This window comes from Syngnathus typhle, linkage group LG1, assembly GCF_033458585.1.
Source record: "Syngnathus typhle isolate RoL2023-S1 ecotype Sweden linkage group LG1, RoL_Styp_1.0, whole genome shotgun sequence".
In the NCBI taxonomy this organism is placed as follows: domain Eukaryota; kingdom Metazoa; phylum Chordata; class Actinopteri; order Syngnathiformes; family Syngnathidae; genus Syngnathus; species Syngnathus typhle.
Window position 1 is genome coordinate 19769468 of NC_083738.1, and position 23281 is coordinate 19792748.

The window sequence follows — 23281 nt, forward strand, 5'->3', positions numbered from 1 at the left end:
ATATATGATTAGATTACAATACATTGGATTAATTATCTAATACTTCTCATATTATTTCTCACATCACTGCACATATAAAAGTTACCTATTAGAAATAATTGCAATGTTTAATGTTATCCCTCACCCACCCAAAAAAATTAGCACGTCATCTCCTTCTCTAGTTTCTACTTTGATAAATGTCCAGATGAAGCACATAGGGAACCTTTGCAACTTGCATTATTTTTAAATTTGTGCCCTGTAATGGATACCGTTTCTTACCCGTTTAAATATTTGCATTTAATTCTGCGCATATTTTCTCTGTTTGGAGGGGTTAATCACTTATTTGACCATATGCGCTTCCCGTAGTTCAACAAAAAACGCGGAAGTATTATGAATGGCAACATCGAGATGTGTTGTTATTGTTTGTGGTCTAATTGCTTGGTAAATACTGCTTCTATTCTTACGGTCTACTATGCAATGTAGTACTCCTCCGCTGCAATTGAATGTGTAGCTGTAATGTTTTGTAAAAAGTATGCGGTGACGCGTTATGGTGGTTGCTAGCTAACTCACCGAGGGAACTTATTTCAATTACCCAAAGTGTCCCATCATCAAGAACAAAAAATGAAAGTCCGTTCGTCTACATTTGCCTCATTAATTTTGATTTTGGAAGTTTTGGGGGTTGCACTTTTCCTCAGGGGATTTTTCCCTGTGCCTGTCAAGTCTTCTCTGTCGTCTAAGAGCAGGCAAAACCTGCCTGCGGAGCCCCTGTCAGGTAAGATCACCCGGCTTGTTCTCACTCAATCACTCGCCATCAAAACACTGCAGCCACCCATTAATTATGTCTTTTAAATTTCAGTGGGCTCGCCTAATTCGTCTCACATCCCTCAGCCCTTATTCAAAAGGGTTGTCATCATGTTAGTCGATGCACTGCGGGAGGACTTTGTGTTTGGAGCCAATGGTCGCACGTACATGCCCTACACAAGACACCTGGTGGAAAAAGGCTCGACACTTAGCTATGTGGCTAAAGCTAGAATTCCAACTGTCACCATGCCCAGGATTAAAGTAAGTGAGAAAATCGTCTGGTCCGTAGTACTTCATCCTATCCATGTGCCCCAGAGGCTGTAGAGAAATGAGAAACGATCAAACTGTTTTTTTTCCCCTCCTAAAACACCAAACAGTGTAAGTACGCTTGCATGTTCACTGATGACCAGATATATATGTTTTTTTTTTGTCCTGCTCGTGCATGCAGCTTGTAATGACAGTGAGGTAGGCCCTAGTCAGTCAAGAGAGGATGTGTCTGTGGTCAGCCACACTTGAGAAAGACTGCAGGAGGAAGGAGAGACAGAAGGCAGACAGAAAGGGTGAAGTTGACATGCTAATGAAATACACAAAGGCAAATCAGCTTGTCCCTAAGGTCGTGGTGAGTGATTGACCTTCCACACAAAGAACGAGTCTCATCATTGTAGGACTAGTGATGATCAGGTAGGCACTTTTATTAACGAGTGATGATTGTTTTGCGATGAACTCAAATAAGAATCCAATCTTTGGTTCTTTACCTCCACTTTCAAGGAATGTTTTTTATTCCCATCCCTAGTAGAAAGCTTTAACTTCACTCTACCTCCATTTTTAAACAGCCAAATTGTCCACGTACCACGGATAATATACTGCAAAGGCAAAAAGATGGTGAGTTTTCATATTTAGATGGTGAGTCAATATGGGAACAGAGCCAGCAAGGCTTGTTTTTGCTATGAGTGACAGTTGGTGGGCAGACTGGGAAAGCCTGTATTGCTGCATTGGAGGTATTTTTGTGGAATGCTATGAAAAAGGGGTATCAAAACAAGCTGTCGGGTAAAGCAGAACAGTAATTGAACGTCCAGATATTCATGTCATGTAATTTTTCATGGTAATGTTTGATGCCCAACTATTGGTTATTAGAAGTCCTTGATCAACTGCCCCAGCAGTGTTTTAAGTGGTTAAGTTCAGAAAGGTACAGAATATTGGCAACTGGGAACAAACTATGAAATTAGTTTTGCCTTAATGTGCAACATCAGAGGCCCCAAAGAATGTTGTCCAATTTTTGACCGAAGTGACATTCAGTTTGTTACGATTCAGGGTTGTTCTGTTAAGGGCGTCACGAAGGCTGTAGAGGAGGGATGAGCTGGGAGGGATTGAGGTGGCCTTTAGGAGTGAGACAGATGTTCCGCCATAATCCGTCAATAACAGATTTACTGACGGCAAGAGCACAAGGCAAGGCATCACTACCGTTGGAGAAGTGGGCTAAATGTCATTTTGGGGGTCTGCCAGCAGGAAGTCATTCATTTAAGAGATGTACAGATGTCAATAGTGCTGCTTTGTCTTGCTCTTGGATGCACTGGAACACAGGCAGAATAAAATCCCCAAACTATTGCTACGTAAATAATCATTAGCATCAGGATGTCGTATTTTTTTTTTTGTCTTTGGTGGGTCTTTTTTTTTTTTTAGTACAGTACAGCATTTAAACCGAATTTGTTCCCAACCAGTAGGTGGCAGCACACACCTACTATTAGCATATCCTACATTTGGCTCATACCAAAACTCATCACAGCACTGACACAACCGTTAATTTGACCTTTGTTTGTATTTCTGCAAACATGTTTGCTAAGGCAAAGCTCTCATTTTACCGGTCGATTTACGCTCCTACCCTCACCTATGGTCACGAGCTATGGGTCGTGACCGAAAGAACGAGATCCCGGATACAAGCGGCCGAAATGAGTTTTGTCCGCAGAATGTCCGGGCTCTCCCTTAGAGATAGGGTGAGAAGCTCGGTCATCCGGGAGAGACTCGGAGTAGAGTCGCTACTCCTCCACGTTGAGAGGAGCCAGATGAGGTGGCTCGGGCATCTCATCAGGATGCCTCCTGGACGCCTCCCTGGGGAGGTGTTCCGGGCATGTCCCACCGGTAGGAGACCCCGGGGACGACCCAGGACGCGCTGGAGAGACTATGTCTCTCAGCGGGCCTGGGAACGCCTTGGGATCCCCCGGGATGAGCTAGATGAAGTGGCTGGGGAGAGGGAAGTCTGGGAGTCCCTCCTGAAGCTGCTGCCCCCGCGACCCGACCCCGGATAAGCGGAAGCAGATGGATGGATGGATGGATGGATGGATGGATGGATGGATGGATGTTTGCCATTGCTAGAAGGCTCCATCATTTCTTGACATGAGGCTGGCAAGGAATTGACTTTTTCCCGCATTCAGTCGTTCACACACGGCCAGCTGAGTTTCACTGTCTCTGACCGGCTCAGCTGTCAGTGCATATTTCCGATGCCCTCAATTTTGACAGTAAATTCAGGTAATGAGTCGAAATTCAGCAGCAACTCTGGGGGGGATGTCTAAAAGTTGAGTATATGCCTCAGGAGTTAGGTGTATGGACGTAGAGGACTACATTCAGGTCAGCCATATGATCTAATGGAAAAAAAAATTGGTGTAAGAACTGCAAATGATAATGTTAATCTTAGATTTAGAAAGATTTTGAATTGTTTTTTGTTTTTTTAAAGAATATATTGATTAATTATTTATTCACAACTTTATGCACTTTATGCACATGACCACGGCAATAATATTCCCATGTTGGTATTGCCTTTGAGTGGTCAGCAGACATTAAAATGTTGATGTTTGGCTCCTGTGCGACTCAACACACACACACACACACACCACTGCTCTGTGCCAGCAGTCGAGCGTGTGCCCCACTGATATTGTATTTGACATTCAAGCAGTGACACATGGTGAGCAGAGACATACTGTAGGACTGTTGATGATCTGACCAGTCCAGTTCCTTCAGCCAGCACCACAATGTATTTGGCAACTGGATCTTAAAATATACTTTTTGTTTTGAGCTGACATTTTGTTTTTCCAGCTCATCCTACATTTGGTCTTGTGCACTTGTAGTTTGATTTTTTTTCCCTCAAATTTGACAACAGCCTTTATTTTATTTTATTTGTTCTGAGTCTTTGAATAGTCTTTGAACCTCACTGAGATTGCATTTGAAGAAATGGAGGGGGAGTTATCCTTCTCTTACAAAGAGATCGCGTCGGCACTGGCAGCGGAAAAGATTGTTGCAATGACAAGCTGTAGTAAATAACCGAGCCAGGAAGTAAGCAAAAGCAACATCTCTGCTTCAGTTTATTTGAAGCAGTTAACTGTCAGTTTGTTTATCAGGTTTTCACTGTTTAGAAGAAGATAAAACCTTCATCTAAAGCTAGAGCTGATGTTTTTTTGTCCAAGACTTAAACTGTTATTAGACTTCCTGAACTGTACAGGCAGTGTTTTAAATCCATCCATTCGTTTTTCGGACACTTTATCTTCACCAGGCTCGTGGGTGAGCTGGAGCCTTTTGCATTTTTGATACTTGGTACATAACATGACGTTGGGTAATGAAAACATGACTGCTGAGGTATTTTGAAGGGGGGGGAGGGGGCAAGCTGAATGTGCTTTTTAAAAGTAGTGACCTGACAAGCTTCGCCCATAAGACAATAAAACCTCCATATTGCAGCTTGGATTTTTTAACACCTCTGAGAATCGCCAAATGAGCTACAGGCAAGTCGTAGGGTCCATCGTATAGCAGTGTTCCTTCAGACTCTCTAACTTTAGGCCTTTATACTGCCCCCATGATAGTTTATTGGTCACTTTTTGTCTTCTTTTTATCTCCATTTGTGGCAAAAAAAAAAGATTGTTTGGTATTGTGGGAATCAATGTGTGATGCAAAATAAAGGATGCATCTTCTGACACCATTAATATGAATTTTCAATTAATGGTATTTAGTTTCACTGACCTGACTACTACATCATGAAATGCTTTTTTTGTTGTTGTTGACAAAAACATGTGCCTCTCCAGGCTCTTACCACTGGCAGTATTCCAGGTTTTATTGATGTGGTGATGAATCTAAATTCTCCATCCTTACTGGAAGACAATCTTATTTGGCAAGCCAAAACAGCGGGGAAAAAAATGATCTTTTATGGAGATGAGACATGGGTGCGCCTCTTCCCCAAACACTTCATGGAGTACGATGGCACAACGTCCTTTGTGTCTGACTACATTGAGGTAAGATCGTCATTTATGATAAGCCAAATTTGGCAAAAATGCCCGAGTACCGAGATGACTGCAAAATGAGCCATTGGGACTTTATTGTAATTTGCTCAAGCTTAGGCTGTGCTAATTTGCTGAAGTGAAATGTCAGAGCAGAGCAAAAGATGTTGACATGTGTGCAATCTGTAACATATGCAAATGATGCTAATCTAATCAGCGCTCATTTTTGCTGATTTACAGTCAAAGAAAACACACCTATGATGAATGAATGATGAAATGATTAAAAATGGAAAATGCCTGTCATTTTGTCACTTGAAAATGAATATAGGCCAGACTGTTTTATTTCATTTAAACACCATTAACTATTTTTTTATTACAGAGGACATACACATAGACTTTTTTTTTAACTATTTTTATAGCATTCCCTTTTTGAGTCTTTTTATCTGGTATCATGCAGGTTGACAACAATGTGACCCGCCACTTGGATAGCACGCTCAAGAGAGACGACTGGGACATTCTGATCCTCCACTACCTTGGACTTGACCACATTGGTCATATCAGTGGACCCCACAGTTCAATGATTCCGCCCAAACTTTTGGAGATGGACGATGTTCTTAAGAAAATCCACGCTGCCCTCATTTCAAAGGTACACGTGAGAATTGAACTTGGTGATCATCAAAACTAAGCAGGGTCTATGACCAAATTAGAGACCGAGCAATGAATCACTACAATTAATGACATTTTACGTTAAATGTAAACAAAAGAGTTTGTGATGACTGCACTGCAGCTTCCACCCTTTCTCTCAAAATCAGTATAGTCTTTTGTGAGTGGAAACACACACACACACACACACACTTAAATTAATTGTGTAAATGTGTTTGAACCCCCGACACAAAATACCAAGCACCTCATAAAACTGCTGGCATTGTTATGGCCACCATAAATCGCTGAATGTGATTATTGTTTCTCTGGAAGTTGGGGATGTTGGAGTCTTTAAATAGAGGTCTTTCTAAAGAAGTAAAAGAAAAATGCTGGAATTGTTTTAGTGGGAACAATTTGTCAGTAATGTGGACTCAACATACGTGTGGAATTATTTTGCAGTTTCATTGTCATGGTAAAATAGCAAATTTACCTTTTTTGCCATCGAGAATGAAGTATTTTTACAACATTTTGGTTGAAGACTCTGAAGACATTGGAACTTTTAGAATCCACTGTAAATCAATTATTCATCACACAACTGTGTCAATAATTTGGGGGATAGTTTCTCAAGGGCACCTCGACAGGGCACGAAGCAAACTTCCCTCTCCTTGCAACCGCAGTATTGTATTGCATAATTTTCTGTGTGACTTCATCCCATGATTTACCAATCCAAAAACAAATGAAATGGTATATAATCCTAGTTTTGTTTCTTTCAGTGATTCTCATGTTCATCCTACTGCTCTCCAAATTAATATTTGTTAAATTTCTCAGTCCTCTAGCTCCATGGCCACAAGTGCACATGAGCAAATTAATTCTTGATGTAGTTTAATAAATGTAACACATGATTACTCTCAACATATGTTTGTTTTAATGTTGTGGATCTGTCCGTGCAATTCTGTGTTTTTCGTGATTGTAGGAGGTAGAGGGATCATTGCCCTATCTGCTTGTTCTGTGTGCGGACCACGGGATGTCAGAAACCGGTAGCCACGGAGGCTCCTCAGAACCAGAAGTCAATACACCCCTGGTGCTCATAAGCCCCGCTTTCAAGAGGAAAGGTAAACACATTTGTCTTGGTTTTTCTTTAAAGTGCTGATCATGATTTTCCTCTTCGAGCCTTCACGAATCGTGTTGTAAAACACGTTTTGTCGTAAGCATACGGTTGATATTTTGAGGTTGGATTGTTCAGAAAGAAGATGTCTTAATGCTATTAATCTCTGATTAGAAAACAAACATACTTGAAGATAAAGGCTGGTACAGTCAAATTCATTTTTCTTGATCGTAATCACTTTTTCGCCTCTGTTGCAGAATAAATAGATATGTTTGTCTTTTTTTTTTTTTTTTGCCTTTGTCAGTGGGAATGGAGAAGCCTGATGAAATTGAGCAGGTGGATCTGACTCCAACCTTGGCCCTGGCCCTGGGCCTGCCCATATCTCAAAACAGCGTGGGCCGTGTCATTCCGAGTGTTTTGGAGGAAAGCTCACTTCGAGACCAGCTGCGCTTTCTGCATCTCAATGGCCACCAGCTGAGCTGCCTGCTCAAAGACAGCATTCCAGACTATGAGAAAGGTAAAGGAAAAAAATCCAGTGTCTTAATTTGGATGGGCAACACACACACACTTTAACTTATTTTACATTCATTATATTGACATATATTTATTGTTTGCTTAAAGTCTGTCTTTTGGTCCCTTGTATTAACCTGTAAATAATTTCTCCTCAAATTAAGTCATTGATTTGAAAAAATGCTCTGAAACAAAATTATGCACAAGTAATTATTTAAATAACCCTGAGCCTGTATTTGTACGTATTGCATCACCATAGCAATCAATTGTGATGCACATTTTATTGGACTATTTTTGCATCCAATTGCTTATTTCCATTCGAATTAGAACGTCGTCATCTGCCTGCCCTCTTGTGCCCTTACAAAACATGTCCATAATATATATATATTTTTTTTTACGCCAATTATCTAATTTTGTTTTGCTGTGGACCCTCGTGTCTGGCAAAGCAAACACAATGTACATGTGTCCCTATAGGTCACCTTAACCTGTTAAACTAGCCAGAATACAAGACCCATTCGGATGTTACAGCGTCACATCATGTATTTGTATTCTTCTCTCATGAATGTGCACAAAAGGGGAACTGAGTAGGAGAGCATACAACAAAAGTAGACATGATGTTCTTCAAGGAGAAATCAGTCAATCAACTTGTACCATTCACGTTCACCATCACAGATGTAAGGATGTGACAGCATGGTTGCAGCAGGCGAACTATGATGGCAACCTGGTAACCATATCTGACCATTGCTACCAGAATATAAAAAGAGAGGGGAAACATTTTGCTGTCTTGCCCTTTCTGTTTGGAGTTTGCACGTTGTCCTTATTAGACGGACAGGCAGAGACAGACTGACATTTTTACTCCCTATTTTTGTCTAAGGTTTCCATGGTGATCAGATGAGATGGAAATTATTTCAGTAGAGCTACTTCTTGATGTGTTGATTTATTTTTTGTTTTTTTTCTCTTCCCCACACAGATAATATTGAATTGTGAGTTGTCCTTGCACCTGAGATGTTTATTAAGTAGCTTGTTAGGGTCAGCCTGGACTGACTGGGGTGAAAAACAACTTTAAATAAGTAAAGGTGAACTGGGTGTTGTTGTTTTTCTTCTCCAGTGAAAGCGAAAAAACCCCAATGTTTTCATTTGTCCAGATATCCCGTTAGATGAATCATTAAGAGTAGCAAAGTAAAAACAATATGTTCAGCTTTCTTGTTTTGCTTTTCTTGCACCTCTATTCAAAGCCATCTTTGAAGGGCCATCAACTCTTTCGCTCTACTTTCTGATGAAACATGAGGCGGGCCCATCGATATTGTATGATTCATGCCTGTGGCTTAAGGATCTCATATTTCTAGCATCCCCTCTGTCTCTGGCAAAGTCCCCATCTATAACCAGCTTTGCTGCTGTGTTTCACTGTTCAATATTTTTAGGAGGACATCAGTACTCATTCATGTACCAATCAACTTCAATCATGTTGTTCTTCATAATCCAACAAACACTGATGAATTGAACAAACACCCTGATTTTTGGCTTACATCATTGGATGTTGTAATGAATAGTATAAAACAGGTTGGCTTTTTCCTGACCCAGAAGCAGGATTTGAACAGTACCGCGTGGCAGAGAAGGCGCACGGGAGCTGGGTGAAGCGCTACCTGGAGGGAAACGTGTCCGAGGTCTTGACCAACATGGGCAAGAAAGTCCTGAAGCAGTACTTGGAAGCGCTGTCCGCTATGAGCTCAGCCCTCAGCAAACAGCTGGGCAAGTACGACCTGTACTCCATGATTGCTGGAATGGTCTTTGTATTTCAGGTAAACCCCAAGAATCTTCTTTTCGAGTATTTTTCTCAAATAGCATGGCGTAACTAGTGATTGAGAGCTCTGAAATCAAACACAAGCCAGTCCGCCTGCAGTTTATCCTGATTTCAAAATAATTGATAATCAGCGATACCTTGACTTAGAAGTTTAATCCGTTCCGCAACTAAGCTTGTAACTTAATTGACTCGTGCGCCAGATCAGTTTTCCACAGAACACTGTACCTTGCTTAGAACCCAATAAGAATGACAACTTTATATTGACACTTGATTTAAATTCAGATGTAATTACTTTATTACATATTGTACTAATATAAGCTTCTTTTTTCTTTGACTTTGTTCCCTCCAAGCTGCTGTTGCTCTTACTGCTGGCAATGCCTGAAGCCCTGAGCAACTCAGCAGCTGTGGACCTTCCAGTCATGTCGGCCCTTCTGTCTTTACCTTTCTACCTCTTGTGCCTGCTGCTTGCGTCAGTGCATGTTCTGGTGTGTACATCTGCCGAGAGCTCCTGCTACTTCTGCAGCCTCTCCTGGGCTCTCGTGTTTGCCGCTATCGCCTTCACTTCAGCCATGTCTTGTTTGCTGCTCGCTATGATGACGAGACGATCCCCCCTGGGACTTAAGTTACACGGAAAGGTGAGTTGCGCATTTCGGATGTGTGGTTGGTATCGTTATTTTGAAGGCTAAAACTTTAAGTCTCTTCCTTCAATTGGTCTGATAAATCTTCCATTGCTGCATCTCTCTTCTCATTATAGTATATCTTTAAAGGTCACAGCTCAATTCCTTTCTGCAAACTTGCAAAGATACTGATACAGCAAAAAGTCTAATGGAAATCTAGCGGAAAAAAACTTTACAGTGGTGCAAATCAAATACTGATATGCAGACTTGATGGTTTGGATTACCGATCACACACAGTCGTCATCTTCCTTTTTGCAGTCCCCGTTGAAGATCAGTAGCACTGAGTGGTCCCTGTCAGAGTTGGACGTTTTGCTGCTGGCGGGCACAGCCGGCCACACTCTTAGTCTGGCGGCCAGCAGCTTCATAGAGGAGGAGCATCAGACCTGGTACTTCCTGCTCAGCACCCTCTGCCTTGTAGTCTTCCAGGACGTGTGTCGCAAGTACTTCAGAGAGAAGAGCGGCCTGGGAGGTGAAGAAGAAGTCCTTCCTTACAAAGACAACCCAAAGGAAGAGCTCTACTCTGAGAAGTGGCTAGCTTTAGCCACGCCCCCTTTTGTTTTGCTCTGCTGTCGACTGCTGCGCTCCCTCAACCAGACAGGTGTGCAGTGGGCTCATCTTCCTGATCTAGGCCATTGGCTGAACAGGTGGGACTGACCAATATTGAAATGTGATATGCAATATGACTCTCTGTGTCTTAAAAAAAAAACAAGAAAAATATTAACAATAATGTTGTATGCAGATCCATAGAACTTATTGTATAGGACATCCCTTTAATATGTACAAATTATGTGTTTGTACTTATCTATCTCCCTTATCAAAAGATACGAAAATCTTGGATTCCTGTTAGTAAAAAAACTTTTGTTTCGTAGTATCTTTTAGAGTCAACCACCGCTGAATATTCATTCAAGAGCTCAGTGCATTGTGACTGCTTCCTTAACATGCACGTCAGTGTAGAATGAAGATATGGAGTGTGACCTTTTCCCCATCTATCCTTTTGCTTACCTGCATTGCTTGTTGCTCAGATAATGAGACGTACGCCTTCATTTGGCCTCACACTGCTTAAGTCCTCTGCTGTCCCAACTACAAAATAAGGCTTCTTTTTTTTATGCCTTATTTCTAGATTTCAAAGTAGACTGATATTTAAACCTCGTTAAATGAAGTGACGCATTCATGATGTGTTTACTCTTAAAAATAACGTGGGCCATTTTATCCTTCAAGCTCAATAGTTCATTCATCATTCAACCTTGAAGACATAATAGAATATTGTAACTTAATTAAAATGAAATCAAATTGGGATTTTTCTTTCTATAGAGTGACTGTTTTTTTATGTTTTTGAAAAGAAAAAGAATCATATTTTGGATATAGCAAAATTCCATGTTTTTATCTTTTTGTCTTCCTAGCTCCGAACACAAACTGGTCCTGTCCCTGTTGTCTGCTCTCTGTTTGGTTTTCATCTACTTCCTGATTCAAAGACGATGCTCGTTGGTGTCTAAGGTTGCCCTTGCACTTGGACTTTTGGGGGTCTACAGTTACCGGTCAGCTGTCGGCAATGTCTTGTTTCCTTGGCAACACTCCGGTCGGAACATGTCCAAGTAAGTTGTTATGACCCATTTAACCATGACCATTGCTCATGACTGTGGAAAAACAAATATTGCCATTCTTTGTCCGTGAAAGGATTTTCAGTCCAATCTGTCACACTCGAGTGTACCCACCACTCCATGTTTTCTGATTTTATGTTTCTTAATACTATCATAAAATCCAATTTAAATTATGCTCTAAATCGTAAACGCTAAAGCTGTCTTTTTGTCTCTTATTCCTCTTTTTATGTAAAAAAAAATGTTGCACACGTTTTTTTTATTTTATTTTTTTACTGTGATGAAAGTCAAATTAATGGTCACTAGTCATTATTGGCTCAAATCTACCAAATTTTGAAATTGTCATATAATTTAAATTTTACATTTTTCTCCACATGTTGCTGCGTTTTCTTGTTACCGTTCCCCTTTCTAGAGTAACTTGAACAACATGAATGGATGGGTGAATAGATAGATGGACGGATGGAAGGAATAGACGGACGGATGGAATTCAGTAGATTTACTTTTTCCCCCCCTCAATAATGAGTGTGCAGTTCCTGTGTAGTCAACAAAGGCTGTCTCTAGCTATTACCATGCAGTCACCTGACCTTTCATAACCTTTCTTGTCCTCCTTGGCAGTCTTTTTTACTTGCTCACCTAATTAAATGCACAACCTGTCATTCCCATCCATACTAGGGGCACCTGAACAAGGCAATGCGGGAAGCCGAGACCCTTTTAACAAACTATATGATTGACATGTTGACAGTTGATGCGTCCTCTAGCTTCTTTTTTGTTAGACCTCAACCGGCATTAGTAGCTTTTCTCAGTATTGTACATTATATTTGTTTTCCTATGGTCAATCTCCTACACTTGTGGTCATCTGTTTCAGCAAACATTCCTTTTAAAAGGCAGCTGCCTGTAAAGTCATCTGTGTAGTTAGTGCAATATTAACCTCCTTTTTAATATTTATCCATTTAACAAGGTTGCATGTAAAATATCCAGGTCAATTCCTTAAAAAGTTTGCATTTCTCACATTGTTTGCAATGCTTGTAAAAAAAAAAAAAGAGATTTACTTGGTTTTGAATGATCGGTCCATAGAAGTAATTTACCAGCAGATTTCATTATAAATATGATCAAGATACAAGATTATGGTATAGATTTCTGTGTTAGACCAGTGGTCCTTGTGTAGCCTACAACTTCTGTAAATGGGTAGTGTTCAAATTTAGATCAATGTTTGAAAGGTCAAAATTGTCTCATTTTAAAATTGGCCAATAATCGGTCAAGCCCTACTAGAAATGTAACTTTGATACATTTGCATTATGATGTTTATTGCGAAACAAAAAACAAAAAAAAGAACAGCAAAATCAATTATAAAAGAATAGATAAAAAAAAAATAATCTCCAACGTGAAGTATCTCACCATCAAAGCAGCGGTTTGCGGATCATCGCTATCTGTTCCATTTGAGCTTCAAAAACCGAAACCTTTTCAGTGTTTGGTTTTTCATCTCTGTACTGTACGTGTGTTTGTAGTTCACACCTGCACAGCACATGAACCCATTTCATCTTGTACAAGAGCGCTTGTTTCCAGTTCAGATGTATTCATGCATACAGATCACGCTTTAAAAATGGAAATATATTCAAACCCATCTTGAGACACCTGTGAACCTCGTACATCCATAGAAACACACAAACACACACACACTTGCTGACCGGCCTCGGCTCTGTCATTGGCATTGTACTCTTCCTGTAATATTTATATTTATTATCCACTCGGATAATTCTTTAATGCCCTGGATTCTGGTATTCCAGCAGCACACAGTATATTGCTTAAAGAAGAATAAAATTGAATGCATTGAATTTAAATGACAGACTTAAAAAAAAAAAAACTAATATGCCAGGACTTTGCGATACATATGATGAGTCGATTGATATCAGTAGGGAGGAAACTATAGTGACGAGTTGTGGCCCACACTGCTGTTGTGCAACGTGATGGCAGTGGGCACAAAGGAGCGCCTGAAGCGCACAGTTCTGCTCCTGTGTGGAATGATGCGCTGACTAAACGAGCTTCCCATCTGTCACAGCTCATCGTGAGAGGAGTTGGCCAATATGGCTCCGAGTTTGTCCTTCATCCTCACCATCCTTTTACCCTTGATCAATAAGATATGTGCTCCCACATAACCAAACAAATCTATTTTCTGTCCAAGATATCCATTGTATAATCCTGTATCTTGAACTGTTATCTGTCAGAAAGTCGTATTCCACATTCAGCCAACACTTATTAAACTTGAAAGTGATTTTTCAGAATCGTGACATGTTTTGCAAAATAGCTTTATGTGTTGTCAGGTGTGCCGCTGCCATCCAAAAGAAAACACCCTTGGTCAGCTGCAATCCCCAGAATGACCAAGTGCGATCTGCTAAAATACAAAAGATTTTTGTGGAATTCGATGAGTGCAAAAAGAAAAAGGTTTTGACCTTTGGGGGAAAAAAAGTCTCAAAATATTGTCAATCAATTTTTTTTTTCTTTTTTATAAAGGATTGCAAATGCTGTGAATGCACTGTTTTCCTTCAACCGTGAATTGGATGTTGGGTTGATTTAGTGAACGTGCTAGTTTCATGCAGGAGATTTATGAAGAAGGCATTTAAAACATGAGGGGATTGGGCATAGTCTTAGCTTTCTTAACCACACCAGGGCTTGTTTCCAAGGTAACGTAAAATTCCGACAGCCTCTCTCTGCTCCCTTACCTTAAGATACTTTTCTCGGTCCTGTGTTGCTCCTATTACCACCATACAAAGTCAGATCGATTCCCCTTGTCGTGACGAGGTATCTTTATCAACCATTCAAAAATCTGACATTTGGAATGTTTCGGGTGAAGAAGGCAACATGTATGACACGTGTAACTGACATGAAGAGTAAAAGAAAATGTGCCAGTCAATCCGCTTTCCCATCAGTGCTCAAACTTCCTCTTAGTGATTTCATCTTGAGTTTGATATGCGTTGTGGTGTATTCGTGAGACTTCCCCACTTTCTAAATGGCACGAGAGCACACTAAAATTGTGACGGATGTGGTCAGGGCAACATACAAGGGAAAAAGAAAAGATTGATATCCCCCTGGGAAATCATAATTTTCCAAGCAAGCCCAGCATGTGACAACCATAGTGAGAAAACTGCAGATTATATAAGAGACCCATCAATCATGCAACAACTCTTTGAACACACTGATCAAATGTTTTTGCCACGATAAATCTTTAAAATCTTGTTCCCCTTGCTCAAGCTCAATTGCAAAGTCCTAAAAACTAACCAGCGATTTGGACACTGTTCACAAAGAAAATTAGGGACTAACATTTAAATAACAGTTACCTGTGGACGCAAACGAGATGCAGTACAACCAAGATACAAAATAATAATTTGATTTGATCTATACGGCCATTCTGCTAGCAGCAAATGATGGAATCGAGTGCTAGCATGCAACACGGTCACATTACCCGTACTAATCGAAAAGTACTATGAGCCATAACAAGTTCAATATACTATTTCCTCACATTGTCTCAAAGAAATCAGCTTCAAAATGAATCATAGGAAAAGGCAATGGTTCTTTCTCCTAATCATCTTCTTGCGGAGAAATACTCAAGCAATCAAACTGACCAGAATGGAATTGATTGAATTGCTGTTAGTGAACTGTAAAGTGTGTGTGTGGGGGGGGGGGGGCTCAATGGAGGGGAAAAGTGCAGAAAGGCACCGTAGAAAATGTTGATGAAACGTTAACCTGGCTGCAAAAGGTGGACGTAACAGTAGCCGTTTCAAAATGTATGATGTCACATGTTAGACCAAGTGTTGGTAATCTCACAGATGCCTACAAAGTGGTGCATTTTAGAAAGAAAAAAAAAAAAAGGGGGGGGTTGCACCATTGTGGGCAGCTGACTCCATTCACTGCCCAACCAAAGCGGCTTCTCGCATTGCCTTTAACGGGAATGCCGTGACCACCGGAAACAATTGTTTTGCTAGACCAGCCTGGATACCTCTGACATGAAAAGCAGTGCCTATTCTCTTTATTGCCTCGCGACCCCTAGCTTGTCAACAAATGCACATTTACTGCTGGTAAAGACTTTTCACCACAGTGCCTTGAAAATAAATTACACTTCATAAGTGTAGAGACTGCAATTTGCAGACCTCCAGTCCGGGCATACCTTGCCTCATTCCCAAAGTCAGCCGGAATAGGCTCCACTACGTATATAGAAATTGGATGGATGGAACAGAGTAATCAAGACATGAGTCCGGTGAATTATTGTTATTGATATTTCGATACTTGTCATTATTGTATTAAGATGGATACTTTGTCATTGTTTCGTAACACTGTCATTCAGCATTCGAGTTACGGAAATCCACCCACTCAAATTGTTCATTCACTTTGCAAAATCATAACTTTTGCTCTCCATTAATTAGTGATAAGTGCAATATCTGCCATATTGTTGGGAGAGTTATGAATAATGAAGAGAGACGTGTATGAAGTGTATTGCTCTACCCCTTTTCTCTGTACCAGGTTCCATAAAACACAGATTAATAATACATTTCCATTGCTTGCTCAGCTCCTTTAGGGCCTGCCATTATGCTTTAGTACTTTGCAGGTTAAACGGCACCCTGTTGGAAATGAAACGTTGCTTATGGTTACAAAGCCTTTGAATGGAAGCAGACATTTGAAAAGAACCGGCTTGCTTGTTCTTTTTCCTACATACTCTTTATAGAATTGGTATGTTTTTGTTTTTTTAACCACCAGTTAAGTGTGTCTTGTCAATCGCTGAGATTTTTCCTCATTTATTTGAAACTTTTTCTTTTACACAGGATTTAAGGTTTCAACATAGATGACAAATCTTTCATTTAGACATATTACATTTTCAGTATTGGGTTTAATAATAGAGGGCAAGCTAAGTGATTAGCTTCCTCTCCAACTGCAACAAAACAATTTTACTTTCAGTATTACTGTGTAAGGATGGATAAAAATGCATATTGTATAAATATTGAACTTTTTAATTGGAATACATGATCTTGAGAAGTGTTTTACATGCAAACAGGTTCGATAAAGTGTTTTAACAAAGTTATATTACTCGAACAAATGAATATTGCAAAGGTATAAGAATTGAAAAAAAAAAACATATCCGTTGAATATTGCAAAGGTATAAGAATTGGGGAAAAAAAAAAACATCCGTTGAAACTTTTTTTTAATGCAGGGGGAATAAATGAAATCCCCCCAATGAGTGCAGTACAGTGATAGACGGTCTGATTCCTTCAGGCGGTTTATTCTGTCTTCCAGTCTCGTACATTAAATTATTGATATTACCTTGGCTGTGTGTACTGACCAAGAGGATGGAGCAGAAACACAATGTAGTCTGAATAATAAGTGACTGTAATGTGATACATTGTAAAATAGTGATGAAAATTCACTTTTACATCATAAGCATTTTATAACCGTCAATGTTATATTATGATGCAGCAACTAGCAAGCACAATTGTGTCATCCACCATTCAGACATATTTGAGATGTAGTACGTAGTCAGAAGTTCAGCGGGTCAATCTTCATGTGCTACGGGAGTAGAATATCGTTCAAGTATAACAAACTCAATCTGAAATCAACTATCACCCAATCAAGGCGCACCTTCAATGAATGGCCCATTTTAAAACTTTGTCCATATATAAGATATATACATTTGGCCCCCGCGGGCCGGACTTTGGACACGCCTGCTGTAGTAGATCAATATTAGTCCATATATAAGGCACACCTGATTATAAGGCGCACTGTCTGCTTTTGAGAAAATTGGAGGTTTTTAGGTGCGCCTTATAGTGCAGAAAATACAGTATGTGCTTGAATGCTGAAGTCCGCCTGGATTACCCAGAATTCAATTGGGTGCATGCCTTTTATCAGTAACCCTGTCTGTCACTGTCTTTTCCAGGGGCATCGTGGAAGCACGCTTCGTATACGTGTTTGTTTTGGGGATCCTCTTCACTGGTACTAAGGACCTGCTGCGGTCCCAGATCATCACAGCTGATGCCAAACTAAAGAACAGAGGGCTATGGGAGATTTACAGTGGCCTGGTCTTGTTGATTTCACTGTTGTTCCGTCCCCACAACCTGCCGGTGTTGTGCTCCTGTCTGCTCGTCCAAACACTTATGGCCCAGTTCATCTGGAAGAAGCTCCACTATGATGCAGCCCAGACCACCATCATGCACTACTGGTTTGGTCAGGTCTTCTTTTACTTCCAAGTAAGTAATGAGACCGATGCCAAGTTACATTTGTTTCGGGGTCGTTCCATCTTAACTTGTTCAGATTTATCCGTCCATGTTAACTGACGACCTTTGGAATTGGCAAAACGCTAACTGACATTGTAATTTTTTGGCCAAAGGGTGATGCACAGTTTCTGACAAATATTGGCCCCAGGTGAGTTTTAACTCGCGGTCAGAATTCATTTCTGGGTTGAAGGGGCATTCAAGGCTCGCACCGTAACATATGTCAAATTTGTCCAGTTGGCCTTCACGCTGGTAGAAGTGAATGATAATATCTCCTCTGCCTTGAGCTGTGCCAGTTCCATTGTCATCCAATCTATCTTTGCGAAACACTTTCCTTAAAAAAAAATTAAAAAAAATACACTCTTTACAATAGTTACATATATGAGGACCCTATTTCACTTCATGTTTTCAATTGTCAGCAGTCAACCACTACAATCTTCTGTTTTGAGGAAAGCCTTAGTTGTACTTTTAGGGGTTTAATTCCAAAGGTTAAGTCTAATGCAAAATCCAATCTGGACATCACCAAAACAACACCAAACCTTGGCAATGAACTTAGAGCAGTATGAGCCAGTTTGTACAAATGTTGAGTCGAGATCTATGGGGATGAATTCCGCTGCAACTGAGCAACCGTCTGTAGGAAAATATGAATCACCGCAGTGATGTGAAAAGTGGCCATACTTGATTCTTGTACAGCAGTGACTCATAATAAAATCTCAAGTCACGATTTTTTTGGGTGCTTGTAACAAACACAATTCAGCCTGAAGTATTTTTCTCGAGGCCATGAAGAGTGTCATGAGTGGAGTCTGTTGCAAAAAGAATAGTTCACGACATGATTCTTCATTTCTTACTAATAATGTCATCACACAGAAACTATTTTTTTTTTTGGCAAGATCACGGAGGCTTCTTCTCATGTAAACAAGTAGAAAGTTGATTGATGTTTGACTCATTTGACTTTGATAGCTCATGAATGAAAAATGGACGAACTTAAACCCTCAAATCCTCAGACTCTGATTTTTCTTTTTATTCGTTTTGTTTTTTTATTTGGCAAATGTTGCTTTGAATGCTAAAATAAAACACTCTCATGCACTTGCAGGGTAATTCCAACAGCATTTCAACTGTGGACATCTCAGTCTGGTTTGTCGGTTTAGACAACTACATAGAAGCTCCTGCCATCTTCTTAACAGCCCTCAGTACATATGCTGGGCCACTGCTTTGGGCTTGCCACCTTGTCTGTTACCTCAGTTCAGAGAGAAACAGGTGAGTGCTTTCTTACTCTATAAACTGTCCAGCAGCTCTGTTGGGATTGTGTTGTGTAGGATCATAAAAAAAAGTATCTGGTGGTGCTTTCTGCTACTTTATGTCCAAAACCTAATAAGCGCTGCGATGTAGTATGTGTTGTTGTGTGTTATTTCATATTTCTTGCACCTAAGGGAGAACCTGGATGGTGATTTAATCAGAAGACAATAGACTGTTTCATTTCATCAGACCTTTTTAATGGAATCTGATTGTTTGCACTCGACCATCAATCAGCTTTTGGGTGCACTGACCAATTGGAGAATACCAAACACTGTAGTTGTTGACAATCTTGAATTTGTTGTTTAACATTGTATAGCATTTGGATGATCATCTGAATTCATTCCCTCCTACCATCGGGTAAAATCTATTCGCAAAAAAATTACGTCGAAAATAATGGAGGGATTGAAAGAAATGGGATTACAGAAACTTTTTTTTTTTTTTTTATCAGGCAGTATGTTATACGGTCGATATGGCAAAGGAATTGCTACATTTTGGTCTCGAGGGAAACCAGTTGAGGGCGGTGTATTGGGACATACTTTCAGAACATTTATTTGTTCTGGAATAGTGATTCTCAGTGTGGTTTGTGTGCAGCTAGTAGTCCGCGGTCTCCCTCTAGTGGTATGCAAAATAATAATGTTAAAACCGTGCATGTTACAATGTATAAAATTTCTTTAAATCCAGCCGACTGTTAAGTACGATTCAAATCCTTACTATTTTAGTGCAGTACATCTTCAATCTGTAAAAGTGTTTGTTTTCCTCTCAATTTAATTCTACATTTAAACTGAAGTATTAGTTTAGTAAAATGCTGCCTCATTCCTAATGAACACATAGGTCCACTATGCTACTGTATTTTAACGTTGGCCATGATTGTGGATCTTGGAGAGCTAAATATTTTATTCTGAGCAAAAAGCTTAAGAACCACTGCCCTAAAATATGTTCACTGCTATTTAAAATGAATGAATACAAATTCTCACTTTTATCTGTAATGTTGTGAAAACTGTCGCCATGATGGCATGTCCCTGACCACGTATCTGTTGCCAGAAACCAAAATGTCAAATCATGCAGGGATTAAAGTCATTTGCGTACCCTTGCTTTTCCTAATTAATTTGGGGAAGCACAAGAGAATCTCACAAGGCATGATTAAATAATTTCAAACACGGCGCTCACGCATTGATCTGTTTCACTGGGCGTCTGTACCAACCAGGCAAGCCGAGCCTAAATTACATTTAGTCTAACAGCACAATTGATTTGCCAAGCGGCTGTGTAAAAGCGTCCTCGCCACACGCTTCGCTGCTCTCACTCGCCAGTCGTTAGGATGTTGTTTGGTCGGCCCATCGCTTTCATGTTGTGGCCTCTAATGAATGCTGCGCCCGTTGCCCGTTTCACGCTGCTGCTCGCAACTACATACGAGTTTCAATGTAGCTCGTTAACTGTTCTCAATGCAGGACATAATCCATCCCTGTTAGATTGTCAAGACAGATAAATGTCCAGATTTCTTTCTACACAAAATCACATCAGTTAGTCGACTGTGGCGCGTTAGTAAAAATGATCAGTGCAAAAAAAAAAAATCGACCCTCTCTGGCATCATCTTGTTCTTCTAATATGATTTTTAAGGAATCATGCCTTTGGGGAAAAAAAGAAATCACTGCTCGGGTCCTTTTGCGAAATGCTCGATACTCTCCTATCATGCGCAACTTAGCCAGCTTGTAGCTATGACTGGGTAGCTTGCATGGGTAAACATAATAATCACCTCCATGGCGGTGAATAAACCACATTTCTAGAACTTACTAACATTATCACGAAAGGGGGAAATAGAGACGCCGTGCTAAGCTATCGTGAAAAGTAATCATGAAACATGGGAATATAAGTACTTGAGTGAGACACTTGACAAAAGTCTGGAAGTGCTATAGCTTCACAGAGAGGACAAGTCTTGAAAATAAAAACTCTTGAATGCTTTGAATTTATGCAAGTGAGAGATCGCATATCAGAAATACTCATGGCAGTTAGCATACTAGATATAACCAAAACACATTCTTACTGGTATTTTGTTTAAATGTCTCCTTCCAAACTGGACTCCTTCCCGCGTCTCCTACTCCATCTGCATTTCTTCTCTCCCCCTCTTTGGAATGTGCTCGAAGTTCCCTCCTCCTCACCTGGGACTTTTGCCTGGTCAAATCTGCTCATTTACACACCGCTGCACGTTTTCTCAAACGAGAAGGTTGATTAATCATCTTTATTGTCACCCTTTTCTCTATTTTTCTTCCTTCTGCCTTGCAGGTTGATAAACCTTCTGGCTCCAAAATCCTTTTTTTTGTGAAAATATAGTTTGCTGTTGGGAACTAAGAAGTAACAAAATTGATTAAACAAAACTATAGGCCAAATGTAACAGTTTGGTTCTATTTGTGGGCTGCAACACAACACAATTTAAAACAGCGTATGAGTTTGAATTTCCCCTTGAGGGATCACGATGAGAGTAATAACTTCAGTTAAAAAGTCAACTTGTAAGGCAAGGTACGTCTGTCCTTGGAACATAGCTTAACACTAACCTTGGGCAATGGGCCACATGCTGTGTCACCAAATATTTGGAGACAAATGGTACATTTCCAGAACAGTAACTTTTGGTTATGTTGCCATTTTCTTCCTGTTGACTTCACCGTTCCCTTTTGCCTGATGATGCATTTCCCTTCCGCAGGAGTCCTGCCGCAATGGGCCACGGTTGCTACTGCCTGGCTCTGCTCAGGTCGGTGCCCGCGGCAGCCTACATTGTTCTGGTGACTGCCCTGCGCTACCATCTCTTCATCTGGAGCGTCTTCTCTCCTAAATTACTGTACGAGGCCATGCACCTGCTTCTCACAGCCGGCGTCTGTCTCATCTTCAACACGGTGGAACAAAGCCACACCTCTGCCGCAGCTTAAGACAGCTTCTTGCCAAGTAAGAGAGTTTGCCCTGACTTTTGAAGGGAAGAGAATTGAAAGTCCATTTAAGTGAAAATGGTTTTTGAGGATTGTAAGATCTCAGGGACCCCCAAAAAGAGGGCTGCTTAACTATACAGGGCAGCATTTGATGGTTTGCTCCGTCAGACCCAAAGGAAACGCAATAGAGTGATCCCTAAATTCAGCTTTACTGTGAAAATGATTCGATTGCTTTTCTAGTTTGCATCGTATTAAAAACATGGGATGTTTATATCGTGTCATGTTCAGAGTGAGTGAGCGAGCTAGACAGATAAATACAGGACAGCAAAAGAAAACAATACTGATGACAAAGTTCTACAATACAGTCGTTTCAAACGCATGAAAATCAAAATATGACCTTGAATCACAATCGTAATATTAAGGATCAAAATCATTCCCCCAAAATGACCAGGGAGCTTCCATTATCAAACCTGTCAGTTTGATTGATTATTTTCGTTTGGGTTCGTAAGAGCACCAGGGGTCAAAAACATTTTGTTAAAATTTGGAAAGATGGGACCAGGCTACCTGATTCTACTCACTGACAAAATGGGGTGAACGAATTGGTTGGCTAAAGCGACCAAAGTGCTACTTGACACCTCTGGGGACAAAGATGCACCCACCGCATGTGCTGCCTCCAAACTTGTCACTCAGCTAGATGAATTTGGCTGCCTTGTGAGACTTTCTAACCTGAGGCCAAGATTACCGACATATCCCAAGTCACCACTTGCGCTAGGAAAAGAAATCCTACACATGGAGCCAGGGCTGCTTGTAAATTCAATTTTTCTTCTTCCCCCTCTGAAAATTGAATTTTGCTGATCTGGAAAAGTGAGAGGGAATGATTTAAAAATATACATATATATTATTGTCATATTGGTTATAGTTTTTGTTGTGATATTTTTACACTGAGTAATAATTATATTTGTACGACCGTACAGCTTTTGTTTTGGTCTTGTGGCTTGTTAATGTATTTTGCAGTAACTATGCAATCTTCTGTGTTTGTGTCTGTTAGCTCCATTGATCCTATTTTAATTTGAATTATTTATATAGCTTGTCATTTCTGTAAAGTTCCGAATCAAATGCGTAATGAAAAGTGGCAGGTGATTATGGATTTTTTTTGTTTTTTAAGCATTGTTGCATTATGTACGTTCTTGATCTTAGAATAAATTAATACCTTCCACGTATTAAGGTTATGTTAAACTCTAACATAATTTACTTCCATCTTCCTTTTCAGTGATTAGCCTAGGAAATTATTTTTACTGCAGTTCAAAATAGCTCACAACCATTCTTCCAGACTAATCAACTATTTTAAGCAGGAGGCAGACAAACTGATTTCTAAGAATCGATTTTTAAAACGTGAGGGGACCCAACACATGGCAATCAAAATCAAGAGAACAAACTAGAACAAAAACAGTCCCAA

The 23281-nt window shown here is 40.2% G+C and overlaps 1 protein-coding gene across 2 annotated transcripts; it reads left to right on the forward strand.

Annotated features, from left to right (window-relative positions):
• Window positions 1-346: 346 nt before the first annotated feature.
• pigg (phosphatidylinositol glycan anchor biosynthesis class G (EMM blood group)) lies at window positions 347-23045 on the forward strand. 2 transcript variants are annotated; one of them, XM_061292354.1, is made up of 13 exons: window positions 347-751; window positions 836-1041; window positions 4845-5051; window positions 5494-5682; window positions 6652-6790; window positions 7088-7300; window positions 8875-9092; window positions 9445-9729; window positions 10030-10415; window positions 11172-11363; window positions 17284-17593; window positions 18711-18874; window positions 21606-23045. In XM_061292354.1, exons 1-13 carry the CDS (start codon window positions 601-603, stop codon window positions 21826-21828), a joined length of 2883 nt encoding a protein of 960 aa, XP_061148338.1. In that variant the 5' UTR covers window positions 347-600; the 3' UTR covers window positions 21829-23045. The 2 variants fall into 2 exon arrangements, with proteins under 2 accessions (XP_061148338.1, XP_061148345.1); XM_061292361.1 differs by lacking the exon at window positions 347-751 and adding an exon at window positions 1229-1461 and having other exon boundaries at window positions 911-1041.
• The last annotated feature ends 236 nt before the right edge of the window (window positions 23046-23281 follow it).

Coding starts and splice junctions, on each gene's coding strand:
- pigg (XM_061292354.1), top strand. CDS start 601: ATGAAAGTCCGTTCGTCTACATTTGCCTCATTAATTTTGATTTTGGAA. Junction 7,301..8,874: donor CATTCCAGACTATGAGAAAG/GTAAAGGAAAAA, acceptor TTCCTGACCCAG/AAGCAGGATTTGAACAGTAC. Junction 11,364..17,283: donor TCCGGTCGGAACATGTCCAA/GTAAGTTGTTAT, acceptor TGTCTTTTCCAG/GGGCATCGTGGAAGCACGCT.